The sequence below is a fragment of the Zootermopsis nevadensis genome, unplaced genomic scaffold (genome assembly GCF_977971745.1).
Source record: "Zootermopsis nevadensis isolate Lab colony 2312 unplaced genomic scaffold, Znev_1.0 Znev_ptg000027l, whole genome shotgun sequence".
In the NCBI taxonomy this organism is placed as follows: Eukaryota; Metazoa; Arthropoda; class Insecta; order Blattodea; family Termopsidae; genus Zootermopsis; species Zootermopsis nevadensis.
Window position 1 is genome coordinate 1,054,850 of NW_028259159.1, and position 21,326 is coordinate 1,076,175.

At 39.0% G+C, this 21,326-nt stretch overlaps 2 protein-coding genes across 6 annotated transcripts in view; one reads left to right on the top strand and one right to left on the bottom strand.

Annotated features, from left to right (window-relative positions):
• LOC110828533 (uncharacterized) overlaps positions 1 to 21,326 on the bottom strand; it is a 281,385-nt gene that overhangs the window by 122,052 nt on the left and 138,007 nt on the right. The window lies entirely within an intron of this gene.
• LOC110828529 (toll-like receptor 2) lies at positions 5,599 to 16,230 on the top strand. 3 transcript variants are annotated; one of them, XM_087356319.1, is made up of 8 exons: positions 5,599 to 5,830; positions 6,798 to 7,009; positions 8,909 to 9,066; positions 9,246 to 9,464; positions 10,972 to 11,303; positions 11,930 to 13,064; positions 14,782 to 14,971; positions 15,645 to 16,230. In XM_087356319.1, exons 2-8 carry the CDS (start codon positions 6,815 to 6,817, stop codon positions 15,924 to 15,926), a joined length of 2,511 nt encoding a protein of 836 aa, XP_087212445.1. In that variant the 5' UTR covers positions 5,599 to 5,830; positions 6,798 to 6,814; the 3' UTR covers positions 15,927 to 16,230. The 3 variants fall into 3 exon arrangements, with proteins under 3 accessions (XP_087212445.1, XP_087212446.1, XP_021917014.2); XM_087356320.1 differs by having other exon boundaries at positions 6,708 to 7,009; positions 15,653 to 15,831; XM_022061322.2 differs by having other exon boundaries at positions 5,600 to 5,830; positions 6,708 to 7,009.

Sequence of the window (21,326 nt, forward strand, 5' to 3'; positions counted from 1 at the left end):
ATGCAGACACTGTAGTTGTGGATATTTTATTTCTGAACAATAGAGCAATTGTCAGTTCTGCCTTATCTGACGAAGTAAAAACACAGATATGAAAATATACTGCATGTATGTGATTCAAAGGCGGTTATTTGGATGAAATATTTACATTATATTCTCATCGCGTTGTATCGTAACACAAAACCAGTTTTTTGTGCATTTGAATTCTCTCTCATTTTATTTCCTCATATTTACATATTCTTTTCCGCTGCACATCAGGGATTTCCTAAGCTCATATTCCGATCCTATTTTTCAAACTATAAGAGAACCCCGTAAATACAACGGGTCGTAAAACCGAAAGGAAAACGTCGTCTCGTTGCCTGCCATGAAAACATCTACTCAAACCGCTCTTTTTTGATGACTTCCGCTTATCCTTTCAGGCGATATGGTCCCATCAGCAAACGCTCGCCCATTAAGTACTTTTTGCAGTAATTTATTTTTGTAAGTCAGATTACTCAAAGTAACAGATTTATGCTGTCATTAACACATTTGTGCTGTGTACATACCCTACATACCCCCAAATTAGAATCACACTTATCTTGCTCCCTTCAAACTAGATTCTTATTACTATCATACTTTATATATAAGCCGGGATAGCTCAGTCAGTATAGTGACTAGCTACGGGCTGGACGGCCGGGTTTCGATCCCCGACGGGGGCAGAGGATTTTTCCTCTAGACTCTGCGTCCAGACCGGCTCTGGGGCCCACCCACCCTCCTCTACAATGGGTACCGGGGTCCTTTGCCGGGGGTAAAGCCGGCCGGGGCGTGATGCTGATCACTCACCCCCATCTAGTGCCGAGGTCAAGGAAGAGAGGAGCTATACCTCCACTCACCCCAAACGCCTTCATGGCGTATAGTGGGACAAACTTTATCATACTTTATTTACATGTCAGTTTCGTCTTTGGAAGACCTCGATTCATATCTGAACAAGAACACTGTGAAAAATGCAAAGTTGTTTATTGTCAAAACACGTGATACATGTCATAAGCCCTAGGCTTTGAAGGGTTAATACTAGGGCAAATGGTGGTGTGAGGGCTGAAACACTAATGGGCATTTGAAAAAATGAACAAATAGTTTATTGTTTTAAGATCTAAACCACAGCATAATTTTGCTTTATTTTAATACAGTCGTTACAAATATCAACAGACTTCTCAACAAACGTAACCCAGCAGGTCAAATCACGTGACAGTGTAAAACGAATGACCCGGATGTAGAATTCGTCTGAAATTCTTGATAGAATCAACGCTAGCTGAAGCAGAATAAAGTGGGTAAGTAATGCTGCATATCAAATACACAGCGTGTGTATGTATATGTGTACAATGTGCAAACATGTGTACATACGTTTATGTATATTAAAGTTTCCTTCTTATGGTGAACACCGGAAGGAAGCATTGGTTGTTCACCTTAAGGCAGGACTACTTCCTTGGAGTTCTAGAGGAAATGAGGAGAACGACAAACAGCCCGGTTAGTCACCCGACAATCGAATCAGGCCCATCCCCGAATACGAAAGAGTAGCATCTTATGCACACCAACGCTCGGAGTTAGTACGTACGTGAAGGGGGGATAGCGGATGCAACTATGCATTATCATTATATCTATGACAACATGTTATTGCGTACCAAGGACCATATGACACAAGAATCATGCCAGACGTCACTGTCAACCGTTTCGTTCTTAACAAAGCATTCTGGCATTTCCACTTACGAAAGCTGAGGGAACAAACCGACAGAACAGATGCAAACATTTGTTCGGGCAACAGCAAATTTCGGAGGAAAGTAACTAATAAGCATATACAGAATAGTGACATAAAGGATCGTCTACCAAATAACTGGTCTGATTTAATACTACCACAACACTAAAATGCTCACACTTAAAAATAAAATAAAAAATCGTTTAAAATAAGGTAAGACAGCCGAACTATTTACAAAACTCACTACAATCTTGGCAAATTCGCTGATACTACATATATTCTTCTTCTTCTTCTTTTGTAATCAATCCTAGGATTGGTTGGCAGCAGCTCTCATCTCCTGAGCTGCTGATACTTGGGAAATCCTGAGGATCTTTAATGCGGGGGATTCCCCTTGCCTTCCGCATCCTACACCGTTGACCCATCCGGGTTCATCCGCCTTTAGGGGTGATTTCTCACCCCAAGGGCATGAGGGTGCCCTGAACCTCCACCCTCCGAAGAGGCTGTTGGTACTTGGTAGAGTGGGACCACTTATACCGGTGGTCACTCGATCTGTGGACGCAGTTTAACGTCATGCCCGGGACTGATTCATTGATCCGAAGTTCCCGATTCTAATCAATTGGTATACTATTACGATTATGGTTTATGCAGTTTTAAAGATCGATTTCTCGACACACATGTTGAGAAGAATCATTACGCGTCCGCTTCCTCCCCCATTACTACAAAGTCACCATTCACGATGCCTGACCTCAAAACAGTTGGTACGTTGTCGTCAATTAACGATTCACTGAAAAACACTAATTCCCCTCAGGGGGAATGGCAAACAGGACTTGATATGAAGAAATGTCAAGAAGAAATTTCTTGCAATTATTCAAATATACGTGTCTTATAAGGATTAGTCCACGTCCCATGGCTTTAACAAAACACCTTGCTGTTCCGTAACACGTCAGTAGGCCTATACATTGCTGGTAAGAATACCGACGTACAACTCCCACCCAAAGAAATGCCCATTTTTGCACTCTGTCCTAAGCTAATTCAATCAAATCCATTTCACCGTAAGCTGTTCCATTCTTATCATTTATCTTGGTTCCCTAGCTTCGTCTAAGTCTTCCAAGTGACAGTTTCATAAGTAATTGCCAGTTAAAATTTCGTATGCCTTCCCTTTTATCTTTCCTGTATTTGAGCTGTCGTAACTCTCTTTATTAATTTACCCTAGAGTAATACAAGATAAAAAATGTGAACATAAAACCAACATCTCCACAAACTGTTCACATGAGATGCCAACGGTCCTTATTCCCAGCCAGATGAATCCAGTGCACACACTCACACCAGACTTCTTTAACAAACATTTTAATAATATCCTCCCTCCTACATTTAATCGTTCTAAGGAATCTTCCATCACCTTCATGTTAAGTCATCTACAACAACGGAAGCCCCGGACTTAATTATGCTATAGACACAGAGAAGGAAAACAAGTAAAATGCAAATGAGAAGAAGTGATGCGATGCGTAAAGAATGTGAAGGCAGATCTCCTCTTGTCACTAAACCTGACTGTACATTACAAGAGAAGGATGAACAGTGCACTGGAGTAGCCGAGTCGAACAATAAGCTTCTAGGATTTGAGCACTGGAGTTCTTAAGCGCGGGAGATGCCAGAAGGAGACAGAAAGTGGAGATGGTGCTAATAGATAGAGTGGCGGCGGAGAAAGGTTGCAGTGGACGACATTAATTTACTGCAAATATAAATGTACCAATGAATCAAAAACATCGAGTTCAGTGTCATTCGACCCCACTCTACAAAACCTCCCTCGTTAAACTAGGGGCATATAAAAATATTTCGGACCTCGGAATTTTATAGTCATATTTTTCGAACGCCAAATATGTTTAGAAATCTTTCAAATGATTTGGACTTCCACAAAAACTAACAAAATTAATTTTTATTACAAAAAGTAGATGTGGATGTTTCGCAGCAATCAAGGTGGATTATACTAATAAGACCAAAAATGTGGTAAAACCACGGGGAACTGGAATTTTTTTTCTTTCGTAACACTATTGCTAGTCTACATAGTTAAATCAATCAAGGAGAAACAAACTTGCCATTAGCGTGTTATCTCTTTGATTTTCTTTTCTCTAATTGAAACGAATGATTTTGTAATTTATTAATACAACCTTACTTCTAACACTGATTGAGATCAAATGGTCAATTACAGACAGCGCCTATTAGGGACAAAACGTATGTAGATTTCTGTCTTCTGGGTTGTTGCGCTGTGTAGTCTGGTCGATGTCCACCAACGTTTCAGAGGTCATACTGCCTCCGTCATCAGGGCCTCTGAAACGTTTGTAACCATCGACCATACTACACAGCGCAACAACCCAGAAGACAGAAAACTTCATACTCACCGCTGTGAAAACCTCAAATCTTACAAAACGTATGTAAATGTCTAAGAATGAGAAACTTAAATGTATATATGTGCGCCATAAAATTGAGACCGCTACAATTAAACAAACACACAAATGGGTGAAAATAACGATGTCTTCCATGGGACGTATCAGTATAATTCCACTTACAATAAGGCTTCCGGGTCTGTACGCTTCCTAAGTGTCTCTCATTAAATATTTGTATCCCACCTTCTACGCAGTAACAGGGTCACAGGTAACTGCTGCCTGGCTCCGAGTAATTAACATATAAAAATCTAACCTACTGAAAGATTCACTCACTACGCATGCCCTAACAGACTCGCCCTCTGTTTACTAAGTGGTTAACCCTAATAAACCATAAAGCTCATTCCGGAGAGTTATTCTGAAGAAAATGCTACCTCACACGCCCCGACTGTACTAGTTGCTACTGTAGTTTACAGCGCAGCTTGGCCTTAATGGTTGCGAAATATAATTAGAAGTGTCCAAATTCATCTGCGCATTACACGTGAAGCAGCAGTTGAGTTAAACATACGTATCTTGTTATAATTTGTGAGAATAGTTTCGATTCTTAATTATTTAAATGTTCACTTTTAAACAATCGGTCATTTAATCACGTGCATGAAATGGTTTGTGGTAAAAGGGGGTTTTGGAGTAAATATTGTATGTAATTAAAATTAACTTCGGCAATAACCCACATGTACACGATACAAAAGCAGGGCTGTCGTTTGACAGAATATATCTCTTTGAAATCTCTGTGATTCTCAGTTCGTTGTCTCTAACTCACACTTGATTCCCGACATTCATAAAAAGTCAAATCACGATTCTCGGAATCAGTTAATTACGTAAACCGAAGCAATAGCACTACCTAAGCGAAACTCCATACGTACATATGACAGCAGATCAGTTCTTTTTCTTGTTAGATTCTTCACTCTATCAACACAGAATTTCATCTCTCCCACAGTCCTCCATTTCAGTTTTAAACAACCTATGCATCGGATAAAACATCGCTAACTAAAAACAAATTTGTATCTAACGTCAATGTTAACTAAGCGTTCAAAGCAGCACAAAACGCAACCAAAAAATTGACATATGTACACTCCAAATTTAAACCACATTTTCTTCTGTTTATATTCCCCTTTCACGTCGGTTTTGTGAATTGGTCATACCACCAGGTTGAAGAACGCGAAGTGCAATATACCCGTATTTCCAAAAAATATTTGTGATACATACACATGTGTGTATTCGTATTCAAAAGATGCCGGATTTGAATCTCCACGGGGGAGCAACAGTTGTAACTTAAAATTCTATAATTCAGCAGGCCACAAATGCCGAATTGTTTTACTACCCCTGTTTACAGCACACGATGACGAAGAATCAGTGGAATTTCACAGAGGAAGTAGCTAGCTATCGTTTGAGGTAAAAAAACTACTTCAGGCAGGCAGGACGTAGAGAGAGAAATATATTTACATTCTCTTGTGAACTCTTGCTGCAACTCTGCGTTCACAGTCACTTTTGCTCCGAGGTGCTTCGCTGCTAGAACGGGTTAATTTATTTGTGCTAGTCTACTCGTACAAGTGATTGTGTCTCTTAATTAGTTTGGAAACTACTCTTCTTTGAAAACAATTTAGCGTTTATATTCTATCAACGACAAAGAAAATGTAAGAAGTGGACAAAACATACAAGCATGACTGTAAGTGACATACTCTTAAATACTGCACTTTTCTTTACGAACATCTAGTGGTCTAATCGTTTCAGATCCTCTGTCAGACTCGATCGGATATTTTCAAAAATTATGTTAGGTTCAGTTGGACTCAGTCCGAAAATCTTAATAATTTAAGTTAGACACAAATAGAATTTAATCCACATGTTCTGTCACATTTTCAAATTTTTACAGATCCTACCTCTTTTCGGCCTCACTTCAGTCCATCCCTGTATTGAATGTGATTTTTTTTTAAATTCAGACAATTAATTCGACCAATTTATACGCCATACGTCAAAAAATACAAAACCAGAGGTGGTTAGTGCATGGGATTGAAAGTGAAAGAGGGAATAATCGTAGCTTATTTTAAGGTACCATCTCGGAGAAAACCGAAGAAAAGGTAGGTCAGCACGGTCGATTCACTTCGGAGACTGTAGCAAAAGTCCTGAATTCGAGTCACACGCGCTGTCACTCGTTAAATCTCATTCACAAACAATTCCGCTCACTGTTCGCAAAATCCTTAGTTTCGCCATGATCGTCTGTCCGTCCGTCTATCTACGAAGATTGATATTAGTTCTTCTAAAATTTGTCGACATACTTTAACTTTGGCTAAGATCAGACAGCATTAGCGGACACTTCAAATGGAAATAAATGCATCCGGGGAAGATAAGCGTTTATAATAAATATTTATCGATCGATCGATCTCTAATTTCTACGTCGTTTCTTCGTACATTTTATTACCACTTACAGAGGCATCTACCAAAACTGTGAAACGGCTAAGCCGAGGTTTTCCTGCAGTATTTATACTCTTAAAATATAGTTCATATTACGGGGACACCTGTCCCTAATTGCGAATTGTGATTTTCAGCTAATGCGCCTTCTAGTGCCACCCATTTTACTTGATCGTCTCATTCCATGTGTCACGGTCATCTCCTGAACGACGCACTTTCTCTCACAGCATGCACATCTTTAATCATGACCTGGGACGGCATGAGGATCAGGTTTCTTGTTATGTACTCCGTGTTAACAACAAACTTCCTGGCTCTGAATGGATCTCCGATACCGACCAACCTAGAAGTTCTTCCTGACAAACGATCTTCAGACAAATGTCCGGAGATAAAGGACCAGAAGACATTTTCCATCAACAACTGCACCTACCAATGGCCAGAGGCAAGTAGAACGATGGTTTTATCTATGTGTTTGCTAAAGAGAAACTACGAGCACGGAACAAGGTAACATGATGATTAAATGACCAGTTGCACGACACAATGCTTTGGGAAAAGATAAGAACGGACAATTCGTCTAGACAATAAACTTAACGGATTTCGACGAAGTATTTTGTTAAGCGCTACTAATAACACCCACACTAGCTTAAAGCAAACCGAAGCCCTTGTGATAGTCTAACTTCCAATTAAAAGGACACTACCTACTACTACTCTCGACAAAGTTTGGACTCATCAGTCCTTCAGGGCCTCAATGTATACGTGCACACATAAGTACGCATGCGCAAGCATGCAGACGTATTCCACATTCACATACATATATGCAATATACACACCCGTTCAAATTTACTATTCTGTTTTCTTGTACTGCCTCGGTTAAAGGTGCAGAGTTCAAACACAATTAAAACGGCTTTACATTGAGCGGGAATTATCGGAGAGAGGACTGAATCATCTCAGGGTCTCTACCTGTAAAGTACAGCACAGATATGCGGAAATATATTCATGTAATGGGAGGGATTCGAACCGCCGATCGCATATTTCAATAGGCAAAAGGCCGTAAAAGTTTTAGCGCGGCCATTGGTGTCAGTTGTAACAGGAAACAGACCTACCCCGGACATCAAAGAAGGATGTGCAGGCCTGCTTTGCCACATCCGGACAGTGGGCTTACCTTATCCTTCCAGTGTATCAGCTTCTGGCTATCAAGCAAAAATAACAGGAAGAAGAATTCTTAAATCCTTTAAAGCACAGATCAAAGAACTGAGCCACTTGTGAGAAACTCCTAAAGATGACGTTCTTTGTCCAAGCGTGAATGTAGCTGCTAATTCCAGCAACAGAATTCGAAGTAAAATTTGAAATTAAACGGTTCCATTATCGGAAAAGTAAAATAAATTTACTGCTTAAGCCTACATCTGCCATTTGTGTCCCAAATAACACAATGAACTGACTTTTCAATGTCACAGTCAGTAAACAATGTTGGTGAGAAACACAGCAGAAAATAATGTTTTATGATAAAATACTGTTATGCCAGTTGTGTATACATAATTTCCATTTCGATAACAGATAAATTACGCAAACTGAAATATTCGTTTTCGTACAGCTTCAAACGTTTCCTGCCCCTGTTCTAGACCGAAGCTCTACCTCTACAGAATCTACAACCCTCAACACAACAAATTAAAAGAATCTCGGAACTCAGCTGGCCCACCGAAAGTCTGTTACCAAAAAGGGGCTATTGTTAATGTATTTTCAATTTAATGTTTGTGCGTTAATTTTAATACAAATACTTTCAAATTTTAAATTTACACTCTTTCACTAACTTCTAATTCTACAATGCCACAGAGACTACAACACTACTGACATACAGTTATGAGCGCCACGGTCAGGGACCCGACAGGAAACTGGCTATAAGGTTTGAGATTTTCTGCCTGTCGATTGGTTTTCTAAGTTGTGACGCCATGTAGTCATTTTCATGATTAACGACGTTGGTGAGAAGCAATAGCAACCACTAATAAATCCACATATCTTTGCAACACAGAAGACCACAAGCAAAATCTACAGGTCCGTCAGAACCGCAAATCTCAGGATTTTTTGTACCTTTCGTCAGTACACCCCTGATTAATGCCTTCATACAAAGTACACTTTTATGCTTTCAACGTTCATCTCCGCGTCTTATTCCATGCCATATAACTATCAATTTAAAATGTTTTGAAAACCTGAGGATCACTAACGATTATGTCTCAACATCCGAGCACCAAAAATGTACTGCGACATCATGGCGGTATTTTCCGCTGTGAATTCGAACTAGTGATTTATTACCGAGTCTTGGTGGTGCGGTGTTCTTTACACGCAGGTTTCCTGTAACATGGCTGTGAAGACAGCATTTCAAACAACGAAAGACAACAAATCGTACTTCAGCTTCCTGCTGAAGTTTCGTGTCCCTGGTTCCGATCCCGGAAATTATACCAAGTCAACGGAATGCACTGATGGAAATGAAGTCCTCATAAATGGGTAACTGTCCAATTAAGATCGTTTTCAGACTGGTATAAAGTTGTGCTGAGTTTCATTACTGTCGCATGAGTATTTTTGTGTGTATAACATAATGACAAACTCATCACGTACATTTTAAGGCATTTTGTGCAAATGGCACAAAATGGAACATGAATATGGTACTGATCTATGTGCTACAGGAGTAGATCTACGCGGCAGTGGCTTGCTCTAAGCAGAGTGGACATACTCCTGGACAAGTCACAGCAGTCAGACAACAAAAGCGTATTGGTTTTCTTGGCGTCCCTACCCTACGTACTGTTCTCGTCAAGTATGATCGAAGTTAGACTGGAAGCCTCTTTCAACAGCAGCCAGCCCACGGCGTCGGTTACGCTGGATGAATCTTGCCTCACAAGGAAAGGGTGAGGAAACTATCTACTATCTGAACCACGGCTCTCCGGAGTATGACCTGCGAGCCACACGCTTACTACAAAATCATAATTTACGCAATTCATTCTCTCCTTTTTAATGTGCAAATAACCCACAGTTTTATATTGAGTCCTTATACAGTAAAACCTCTCTAACTTGGACACTTGCGGTTCCATGATAATGTGTCCAACTTCCAGAGGTGTCCAGGATAGAGGGAAAGGGAAAAATTATCCTTTCAAATTGTGGTGTAATTACAATGTGGTAATTGTAAAGTATTATGGAGCCCTTCCCAAAAAGGAAATTATTGATAAGAAAAATCAAAAGGGTAAATTAGATTTTTTACAAATTTTGTTTTCACTAAATTAAACTTGCATGGATAAGCTAAAAGTGAAGGACACCAATACTTTACAGACAATGTAACCTATTTACTTACATAATCTAACTACTGTAGGCTTGCTTAAATTAAGAATAATTTTTAATGACAATAATAATAATCTTTTGAAACCCACTCTCATGGTTGCACAAATGTTCAGAATGTATTTTTTGTAATTGTACTTAAGGCAGTAGCTCAACATATCATGTCACTTATTTCTTGTAAAAAAGTCCATGACAAGACACCGCTGTTTTGCTTTTATCTTGGAATTTGCCATCCCCTTTCGAATTTTCGTCATAATCAGAATAAAGTTTCAACCATTCCTTGTTGGTTATGAGCGAAAGCATACCATTCCAATTTCTGTTAACACTGTTTAACTCAGTTGCAAGCACAGTACTGATATAGTTAAAAATCCAGTGAAGGGTTCAACAAAAGAATAACTATACACTTTCGCTGCATTCCAATGATGTGCTCAATGTATCACACCTTCAACCATAAGGTAATCCGCAGGTAGAAGGCATTCATAAGTCATAAATTCAAAACAACAAAATACTAACTGTAAACATTTCCCATAAAAGTATTGAAGCTAAGTGCATGCATGCACCTGTCCAACTTACAACAAAAGGGGTGACCAAGTTCCAGGATAAAGGGGTGTCCAAGATATAGGATATTGTGGATATGTAAAATTATAGGATGTCCGCCGGTTCAAATTAAAAGTGTTCAATATAGAGCGGGGTCCAGGATATAGGGGTGTCCAACTAGAGGGGTTTTACTGTATTAGAAATTCTGCAAATCCTTTAAAATTATATAGCCTTCGATAAGTAATTCTATCACAAACGAACAAAAACATATAATCACTGTAAATTACATATACATCGTAAAGTTGTAAGGGTGTGAAAGTATGTGGAACTTGACACAGTCAGAGATGACACAATTAAACTCACTTTAGGAACTGTTATTTTCTCTTATGCCGCAAACATGAAACAGCAACCTTAGCCCAGTCTAAGACTTCAGCGGCCATAATGTAGCAATTAATTAAATAGTGGGCCAGCAAGACTGAAGTCATATTGCAATACGTTAAAAGAATTTTAAAATAAACCCAATTAAATAACTGTCACATTGTGTAGGCCTCCTTGTACCACGAGTCTTGAAATAACTGCGGAGATGAACATTCTGGGGGACGGCAAATTCGACATAAGTAGTGAGGACTTCTGGACGCCTCTCCGAAATCTGATAAGGAATCGCCTAAATGGACGCATTCGTTTGTTACATCTTGTCCAAGGGTCTAGTAAACTGGACATCATCAGCGAAATTCTTCCTAATCTGCACGGTTTTGGAATTGAGGATCTGATGTTAGTTGGTGCGCACTGGTCGCACCTCCAGAGAAAGCACCTTCGAAACATACCGGCCCTCAAAGCACTCAACTTATCCGGAAATGGTATAACCACCATAGAAAACAGTAAGTAACATTTTAATGTATTAATTTACTACAATACAAAAGTAGAAATCATCAAATAATCACAAATAAATAGTAGTTTTATGAAGGCCAGCAAAATCTACTCTACTTTAAATTATTTAACATAAATGCAAGAAATTATGAATGACTAATAGGGACAACGTGCTATAGCGTGGTCCTGGCCTGTTTCAAGATACCGTCCTGGCATCCGCTTTCGAAATACTGAGAAAAATAAGGGAAACAGTTCATCCGGTCGCTAAGCCAGTTGTACAAAGTTCATGCATTTTAATAACACGTTTCTGTCTATACCTCGGTCCCAAGTGGTATCTTTCCTTCATTTTACCTGCTGAAGTTTTGGATATATTTATTATGGTCCCTATTCGTGCCACATGCCCTGCCCACAGTTGGTCACACAATAATACCGGTTAAAGGTAAAAATTATTAAGTTTCTCACAAACGCGTAACTTCGTCGTTGCCGTATTTTGTTCTCAGATTTCCTCAAATTATGGCCATGCCTCATGTTGAGAAACCACGTTTCACAGCCAGACAAAACATCATATAAAATTGTAGTTTATTTTAATACTATACATAATTACAAAGTACATTTTTCTTTTTATAAATTGTTTCAGATGTCTTCGAGTCAACACCAAATATCGAGCGTTTGGATCTCTCGAAGAATCGCATCGAATATTTGCCCGACAGCATCTCGTCGCTGAGGAAACTGGAAGTACTAGACCTTTCCAGAAACCCTCAGCTACACGTGGAAAACATCTCTAGTAAACTGAAGAGTGTCATCAATCTCAGTTGGTTGAATTTATCAAAAGTGCCACTGAAATCCTTAGAGACTCTCAGATATTTCGCCCAGTACAAAAATGACACGGAACACAATAAAATTCCATTCCAACTTTTGGGAATTAATTTGAGTGGTTGTGATATCACAATTTCCGAAGATGACGTTACGTTCTTTGACCTTATGCCTTCCCTTATGCATATTGATCTGTCACGCAATCACCTCTCCACGTTACCGCCAAATATTTTCCGTTCACAAAAAAATTTAAAATCACTCAATTTAGCGTCAAACGTTTTGATCAACGGATTTAGACTTGAAACAGCTGAGATACAAGGTTTAAACCTGCTTGATTTATCAAATAATAAATTATCAAATTTGGAAAGTATATATATATCAGGAACAGTTGAGGAAATAAATTTATCTGAAAATGCAGTGTCAGAGTGGAGCAAAAACGACGTATTTTTGAAGGCTGGCGGTTATAATCAGTCGTGGGTAAAGCGACTCAATTTAACATACAACGCGATTACAACAATTTCGGAATACATGAGCAATTCCCTTTTATTTTTAGACAGCGTTGACCTTGGACAAAATCCTTTAAACTGTGACACGTGTGAAATACAACCACTCCAGAGGTGGCTCCGTCAACAAAAGAACACTAAAATTTTCAATCTGGGAACCACAGACAATTTGATCTGTGGTGGGTCAAGAAGCAAACGAAGAGAAATCATCAATGTGTCATTAAACAGCACATGGTGCTTGTCAGTTGCAGCTGAAGACAAATTTGACCCGGTTTTAGTTACTGGGTTACCACTGACAGTTGTCATGGCACTGATACTGCTGACAGCCATCGCCATGTATGGGTACAGGTTTGAGATTGCTTACGTAAGGCACCTCATCAACATCAGACGACAGAGGCATCTCAGGGAAAATGAGCCCATAGGCCAGTACCACTACGACGCTTTCGTCTCTTACAGGTGAGATCATAATCATGATCATTAAACATACTGCTTTTAAATATTGGACCATACTGACAATTGTAGTTGTTTATAGACTATTAGTTTCTGTAAAATCACAAAGAAACTATATATTAAGGAATTATCCCATTATTCCGCTCTAGTAAGACACGAATTTTATTAAATTAAAACTAAATATGAACTAAATTCAGTGCCATCCTGTACAAGAAAGAAGGTACAAATTAGATTTCTGTGTTATTTGCCTTGACTACCGTGCAGTAATAAAAAAATTATGATGCTTACGATATTTAGTAAGAAGGTAAAATAACTAAAAATTGTTTAATTACAGGAACAAAATGTTTTCAATTAAGAAATCAAACAGATACAGAGGGGGCAGTTCCCTTATTACGATACCGTGTTTACGGTCATCACTGTTACACCCAAACACGTTTCCCCTAAAATCCATTTTAATAGCATTCTCCCATCCATCCCTAGGTCTTCCAAACGAACTCTTTCCTTCAGATTTTCGAACCAAAACTGTGTGCATTTTCATCTTCTATATGCGTGCTACGTCCCACCCCATCTCATCCTCGCTCATTCGATCAGCTTAATAATCTGTGAAGAGTACACATTATAAAGCACCTCATTATGCAGATTTATCTGGCCTCCCGTTACTTCATCCCACTCGGACCCAAATATTCTCTTCAGCACCCAGATCTCAGGCACCCTCGACCTGGTTTAGCGATGCTTCAAGAAATGGAAGATGCAGCGAGATGGCTGTCACGTTCGAGTGCTCTAATTCTCTTACGCAACTCCCATCGTCCAACTGCGCGTTCTAATCGAGAGAGCCCAGTCACTGTTCTGACTGTGGTCTCCTTACTCGGGTTCCCACCAGAAATCGATCCAGCGAATATCGACTACCCTTCCTTCGGATATAAAGAGGCCGAAGCCTGAAGCTCAAAACTCAAAACTCACGTCCATGTAGTGCAAAGATCTAGAATGTGTGACGCCTTGCCTCCAGCACCCCATACATCCCTTATTCGCGTGATATTTTCGACACAGAGACAAATTTAATAGCCCTCTGTATCGTCTGCTGTCAAAAGAAGCTTACGTCCCTGTCTGTACACCAATATCTTGAAAATACACAGAAGAATGAGAGCTTAAACTATAAAGAGACGAACGGCGTCTAATGACGTCATTCCGCAGTCGTCTTTTAAGAAATACAATTTCTGAATGTGTCTGTCTGCTGTATTTATCTAGACTGTAAGAAATTAATTTTGTTTTAAATTGAATTTTCATTGCTCACAGCATTCGGTTAAAATAACATGAATAGCTTCATTCCTCTGTAAAAAGAATGTTTCTTTCTGTAAAAGATTATGAGCGCAGAGACGAACATTCTGCAATGAAAGGCACGTTTCATACATCTTGTCGAATGCTGAATCCTTTGTTTCTTTTGTGAAGAGCGCATTTACTTACCCACTTGGGGCATGAGGCAGCATTATATTCAAATTACAATTACAATTATAACTGCTATAAAAATAATTATTACAAACAACAGTAAAATGTGTGTTTAGCTGATTCATTCCTATACGTGCTACATAACCAGCCCGCCTAATCTCCCCTGATTTATCGCTCTGACAATTTGTGGAGGGTGCAAATACAATTATTTCCACTTTCTTATTACTTCAGACTCCTGATTTACAAGACTAACTAATCGATTTCTTACTCCACTTGCCAGTGTCGCTGACAGAGACTGGGTGATCAAAGAGCTGCAACCCCAGCTGGAGGAAGGTCCTGAGAAGTACCACCTATGTCTGCACGAGCGAGACTTTGTTCTGGGCTCCATAATTGCTAACAATATTGTGGACTGCATGAGAAACAGCAGAATTACTCTGGTTATTCTGTCCCCTCATTTCGTCAGAAGCCAGGTGAGTACACACTGAGAATAATCCATACAGAAAATGACAGTATCGTCCTTAAAATCATGAACTCGGGCCACTTCGAAATAGGGGTCGGAGGATATCGGGGGTGAGGGTGGGGTCTCTGGTAGAAATTACTAAAGCTGGCTACAATGATTGAAGTTGGTATTCGAAACGAGCAATAATTTCAAACATAAACAATAACCAGTTTTGCCACAAATAGAACCCAATACACTTTTCCTGCATTGTGGCTTTTATTCCTGTAATTTCCTCAGCGAAATTAACATCATCAGTCATGGCGTCATTTTTCTATCGTGCTTAGTTACAGAGCTACAGAGACCGCCCTTAGTTTTAATAGACCCCGAACACTTCTTTTCTTTTCTTTTTTGCGTTTCAGGACTTAAACATAAAAATGTCTCGAGCTGTAAGCGCACGTGCATGCATACATACAAACACATACCTACAATTTCAATTTAATATGTAAGATTAAGGGCATTGCGAGTATAATAGCAAAAGGGCCGAAGAAATAACTCGCGAAAGAAAGAAGGGATATTGTTTGGTAAGATTAACATTCTATATACGTTTGACAACAGTGAAAAGTGAAAGAAAATTACTAGTCCTATCGTCAGATTGGGTTAACGCCTGGAAACAGAGAACAGTTCCTACCAGCACCCTGTTTCAGTGGTGCAGATGGGAGCTGGAAGTTGCGAACCACAAACTATTTGAAGACGATCGTGAGTTCCTGGTTCTGGTGGAGCTGGGGAGGCTGGATAGGAGAGAGCTTCCCCAGCATCTTTCCTACCTTCTGGACACCAGGACCTATCTCGAGTGGCCGGAAGGACCTGGGCCCCACCCCGGTGCCTGGAGAAGACTCAAATACGCCCTTGGAGAGAGCTTGTACCAAAAGAGAGCAAGACGGCAGGCTAACCAGGACGACAGTAAATTAGCCAGATCCTGTGACTAGGGTGGTCTTTTTGTTAAAATTCTAGTAAAATATTCAGAATGTGAAAAACTAAATTGCTTCATCACTCAAATATGCCTATAATTTTAAATATTTATATTACCAGCTAGAAAAATATTAATTTAATCAATACCACAATATACAATCTTTTTTAAAATAGTATCTTTTGTTACACTTTAAAGCCCAGTAATAACTACTTCATTTAATAATCACTGACTCAAAATTTTGTATTTATGGATTTCTTATGACTTTCAGTGTAAACATATATTTCTTTAAACAACATTAAACAGTTGTAGTGGGGATTGAATTCTTAAAAATTATTTCAATGAGCTTTGGCTCTTTCCATTTCTCATCGCTCCACCTTTTCTATTTCCGAACGCCTTAACTATTTTTCAATTAATCTTTACTATTGTAGAAGGGCAAGCGGGCACCGTCTGGAAAACTCAGCCAAATCAAAAATGTGCCCCACTGATCTATGGCAGAGCACGGAATCATCACGTAGTTTGCATGTCACTGACCAAGTGACGCCAAAATATGTAGGATTCAAGGCATTATAGGAAATACTGAATATAAAAATTGATTTAAAAGCTCGGGCAATGAAGTGGAATTTATAGTCTGGTCATTCCGCCCCAACACTGCGAGTTTAAATATAACACAGTAACATGTGGATTGCTGAAACAAACTTCTCACCGTTTCTTTCCACTTATTATGAATAATTTATATGGTACACAAAACTCAGAGAACTACAGACTAGTGTGCAATGAAGTTCTGTGTTTCTCGTACTGAATTATTTATGATCTAAAAGAACATCTTTCTGCTACTGAAGTTTTGTGTACAGTCCATGGTCATGATCCTGTCACTGATTGCCTTTTGTATATGAATAAAATATTTACACGAAAATCCTATATTTTTCCGAAAATACTTATATTTATCTCATTGTGTTCTGATAAAATAACTTACGGTCTCAACAATCAAAACTCAACATTAGTCCTTATGCTGCTGTTATGTTAATGATTTTCGCCATCTGATAAGATTATACTCCATTGTCATTATTTACATAGATTTGTTCGTATCCTTGTGGCCGATTAAGTAGGATAAGAAATAAAAATGCGTAGTAGGCTACAGTGGACAGAGGACGGAGACTGAAGAATCCAATCGAGGGCGAGGTAATTCTCTAAGGAGCCGTCACTACACTCACAGGAGCAATAAATCACTCATTGTAGAAATTCTCGTTAGAGCCCTGACGACAGTCTGGCATTGAATTCGCCAGCAAATGTACCAGTCAATCAGAGTTCTCCACCACCTGTTCTGTCTCTGTCGGTTCCGTAAAGTGGCGCCGACAGATAAAAGAATGTCATCCACCGGAACACGGACCAACTTCTGTCCGCAGTTTCAATGATTCTGATCAATAACAAGATCTGGGAAGAACGTATGACTCTGAGGCTAGGAAGTACTACACATTTACTATAAATTTATAGGTATATTATGTAATGATACATTTCGAAAAATCTTAAATAAAGAATAATATATGGGGTGGTAAAGATGAGAAGATAACATTAAAATTACGCAACAGTATATATACACTGCATTAAAATGCCCGGTACAGTCCACCAACTCGGCGCTATTCCAAGACGTGCATCGTCCTTGACCGCTCTAACAATGATATTTTGGGTTCGAACCACGCTCGAGGTACAGGTGTTCGTTTTTACCTTTGTTTTATTTGTAAATAAAGGCAGCGCCTTGTCCAAAGTCTGGTATATTAAATAAAATACTAACTCTTACTCTGTTAAGTAGAAAAAAGGACACATAAGTTACAACATTACAACATTCCACGCTGCTATGTCTGTACAGTCTGATAATTCGAATTTGATTTTACTGAACGCGCAGGTTGGAGGGGCAGAAACTTTGTGCTCTAACAATGAAGAACCAGTTTGCAAAGTTAGGAAATTTGCTTGCGGTCCAATAACATCTCGAACTGCACAGTTCTGTAATACTAGTACGGTCCAGCCAACTCATTAATTATGTCAGCTGTTCAAGGAAGGTACGACGACAATGCACCACTCCTTCTGAATATATTCAGCCTAGATTTGCATGGCCATTACCTCGGCTACAGCAAACCGTGTACTGCATATTTGGAGACAATATGAAGAAAACGAGAGTAAGGATTTCTCTGTTTATGCCCGTCACATAAAACGACGTCCATAAAAACGTCTCTTTAGCTCAAAACGTTACGACATTGAGGGGGGGGGAAACGGGTCACACGAAGAAATTGTTTCCGGGTACTACAAATTTAATGGCAGAAGCACTGATGAAAGTATACCGTGCAGATCACCAAGAGTACACATCCAACTGGTGTTTAATCTTTGCAACCGAAGATAATTTACACAATATTTAAGAATTCAGTCCGTACCTCACAGAAAACAACACTTATCCATTACAAGGACGAAATGATTAACGCTATCTACGGAAATGATCGCTGTTAGCAATAAGATTATTAAGAAACCTACGAATACAAAATGCAGAGTTAATGTGAATTAAAGTTGGTGCTACATTAGTTTTCTCTGGGCTTTACGAGGTTAAGCAGATTAAAACACTGACTAAAAACTGGAAATCGTCAAAGCATTTCACACATTTGTACAAATACCCATAAACTCAGATTTATGTCCTATCACCAAACAGGAAATAATTATTCAAATAAATAGAATCTACATGTCGAATAACATCAACTCAAGGAAACTGGTAACATAAGACCTAAGAATATGTTACTTGAATGTCAACGAACTATCTTATTAATAGCGGGAGTAAATGGCAGACAATTTTGTCAAAATTTGTCAAAATGATCTTAATCCGAATTTAAATTTTACAATTTTAAAATCCAGACGTACTATTAATATTTATTATTTTATTGTTCATGCCATCTATTTTTCAGTAACATTTTACATTACTTTATTATATTCACTTCATGCATAATACATTCTAGAAACATAAAGATGTAATGCAGTTACTGGCAGCAATTTACGGTTCCCTTACCTAAGTTTACTCAGAACAAACTTAACACGGAGTCCGCAATAACAAGCTACCCGTACGCTATCCGTTACTCTGCATAACGAAATAGGTTGGCGCTGAACACGGTACAAGCAGAGGAGGTCTAGGTGCGCAACTGCGCGCATAACAAGATATTACCAACGATGACGTCATACTGGCACTTGTCCAATACAGAAGCATATCTGCAATATATACTGCAATAAAATCTTATAATTTCAAGTCTTAAAAACTCCACTGTGCTGATGGTAAAAGCATTAAACTATATTAAGGAAGAAAAATTACTTCTTCAAAAGTCATTACTTTACCTCAATACCAATTTCGTTAATAAAACTTAGAATTAACTGTGTGGTAGTAAAAACGCGAAATTAAAGGCGTTGCTATGCCTACACTCCTACACAAGTCGAACCACGCAGAAATAAGCCTATAATTTGACTTTCCTGAAGAGGTTAAAAGAAGACACGCGTTATCTTAAATTACCAAAGATCAGCTTCTTAACTCTATTAAGCTGTAACCATGTGCAATTCTCTGTACTCACTTTTCAACAGTTTTTCTCCCAACCTCGAATGATGGATCGGCTTCTTTCCTCCGGCGACACGTGGGCACCACTCCAGTGGAGGACTGGTAAACGTTGGGCAATCAATCAGTTTCCAGGCATCTCTCTGGAGGGACTTAGCAACTTAAAAGTCTACTTAGAAACCTACTATTTTACTACGCCATAACAACTGATAACTTTCACTATCGACCATTCATACATTATACGATTACTATTCGGCTAAGTGCTTGGTTAAAAGTATGATTTGAAGCTTTCACGGCTACTAGGTATAACGAACTCTTCTCGGGCTACCAGCCGTGTAAGGTGGCTTAATGCAGAAAACACCAGCGTTTCGAGAACCATCTTCTTTATTATGGTTGGTTAAATGATTAGATGATATGTGGTTGAATGGTTATATTTCTGGTACAACAGTTGGCTGGCTAGTTAATTCGTATGCTAATAACGTAGATGTTTGATTAGACATTTATTTTGTCAGTCAGTTTGTTAGATGATTAAGTGTATCTGGCTGGGTTGCTTATTTCTATTCATGGTTCACTTGACAACGCTGTCAGTAGCTCAGATTGTATAGCATCGAATGACAGGATGAGTAATGAATTGTAAAGGGCAAGGAAGGAAGCGATCAAGAACTAATTGGAATACTGTACCAGCCATTTACATCAAGAAAACCACAAAAAGCCTCAGTCGCGTCAGGTCTCCCGGCTGTAATGTGAACCCGGGAACTCTCGAATAGTAAGCAAAAATTTTAACCATACTGCCGCCACGTTCGGTAATTCGATTGTTAAATGAGTAGTTAGTTAATTAGCTTGTTATTTGTTTGTTTGCTTATATGGTTAGTTGGTTAACTGAGAACTCAATTAGTTAATTATATGGTTAATTATGCGATAAAATATTTAGTTCGCGGATAGTTAGATGGCTAGTTAGTTGCTGCAATTAGCAGTTAACTCAATAGACCCCTGACATTTATTCTGACTGGCTAGCAATGCAATTAAACCATCTCATTTCTTAATTATCATACCTTTAAGCGTTGTTAATGTATTTATAATACTGATAAAAAGCACTCAGAATATAATCGAAGTATGGTATCAAACTGTCAATTTGTCTAAGGGATGGCATGAAATTTCCCATAAAGTAAATTCGTTTTGGTCTACTTTGTCGACACCTGCTGATCGACATTATGCTTTTACGCTGTCTTTCTTTGTGCAATTCAATAATCAACAACTTCACCGGCTTCGCCTGTTGCATCATCGCCAAAACATGCATACTCAAGGCAGTAGTACCACCAGAGCAACGAACAAACCCTGGTCTTGAGCTCCAATTCACCGCTGTAAGAAAGAAGTTAGCTCCTGACATCTACCGGACTGCTCATCACTTAACTGGTCTCTCCGTCTTATAAGATGTTTCAGAAAGGTTTTTCTTTTCTTTTTTTATAAGATGCACAGGGCTCACAACTATATCATTAGTTCCGTCATATAAATCCAATTTTTTCTTTGTACATGTCAGCAACATAAGTGTTGCAATATTCACAGTTATCTGATGGGCTTAGTTACAGAGCCACTAAAATGTAAATGATTATTGAAGATCACGCGGTTTTCCTACTGTACACTTCTAACATGGATCCTGTGGACATCCCACTCATTCAGTCCTCAAGAGAGAGTTCGACCCTTTCGAGATCAATTTTCGGTCTCACTTTCCACTGGCTATAGCTGGACGAATCAAACTCAACAGTGTGCAACGGTAGTTAGTCACTTCGCCTTGAAGATGGATGCAGTAAGATTATCTGAAACGTCGGCTATATCACCTATCTC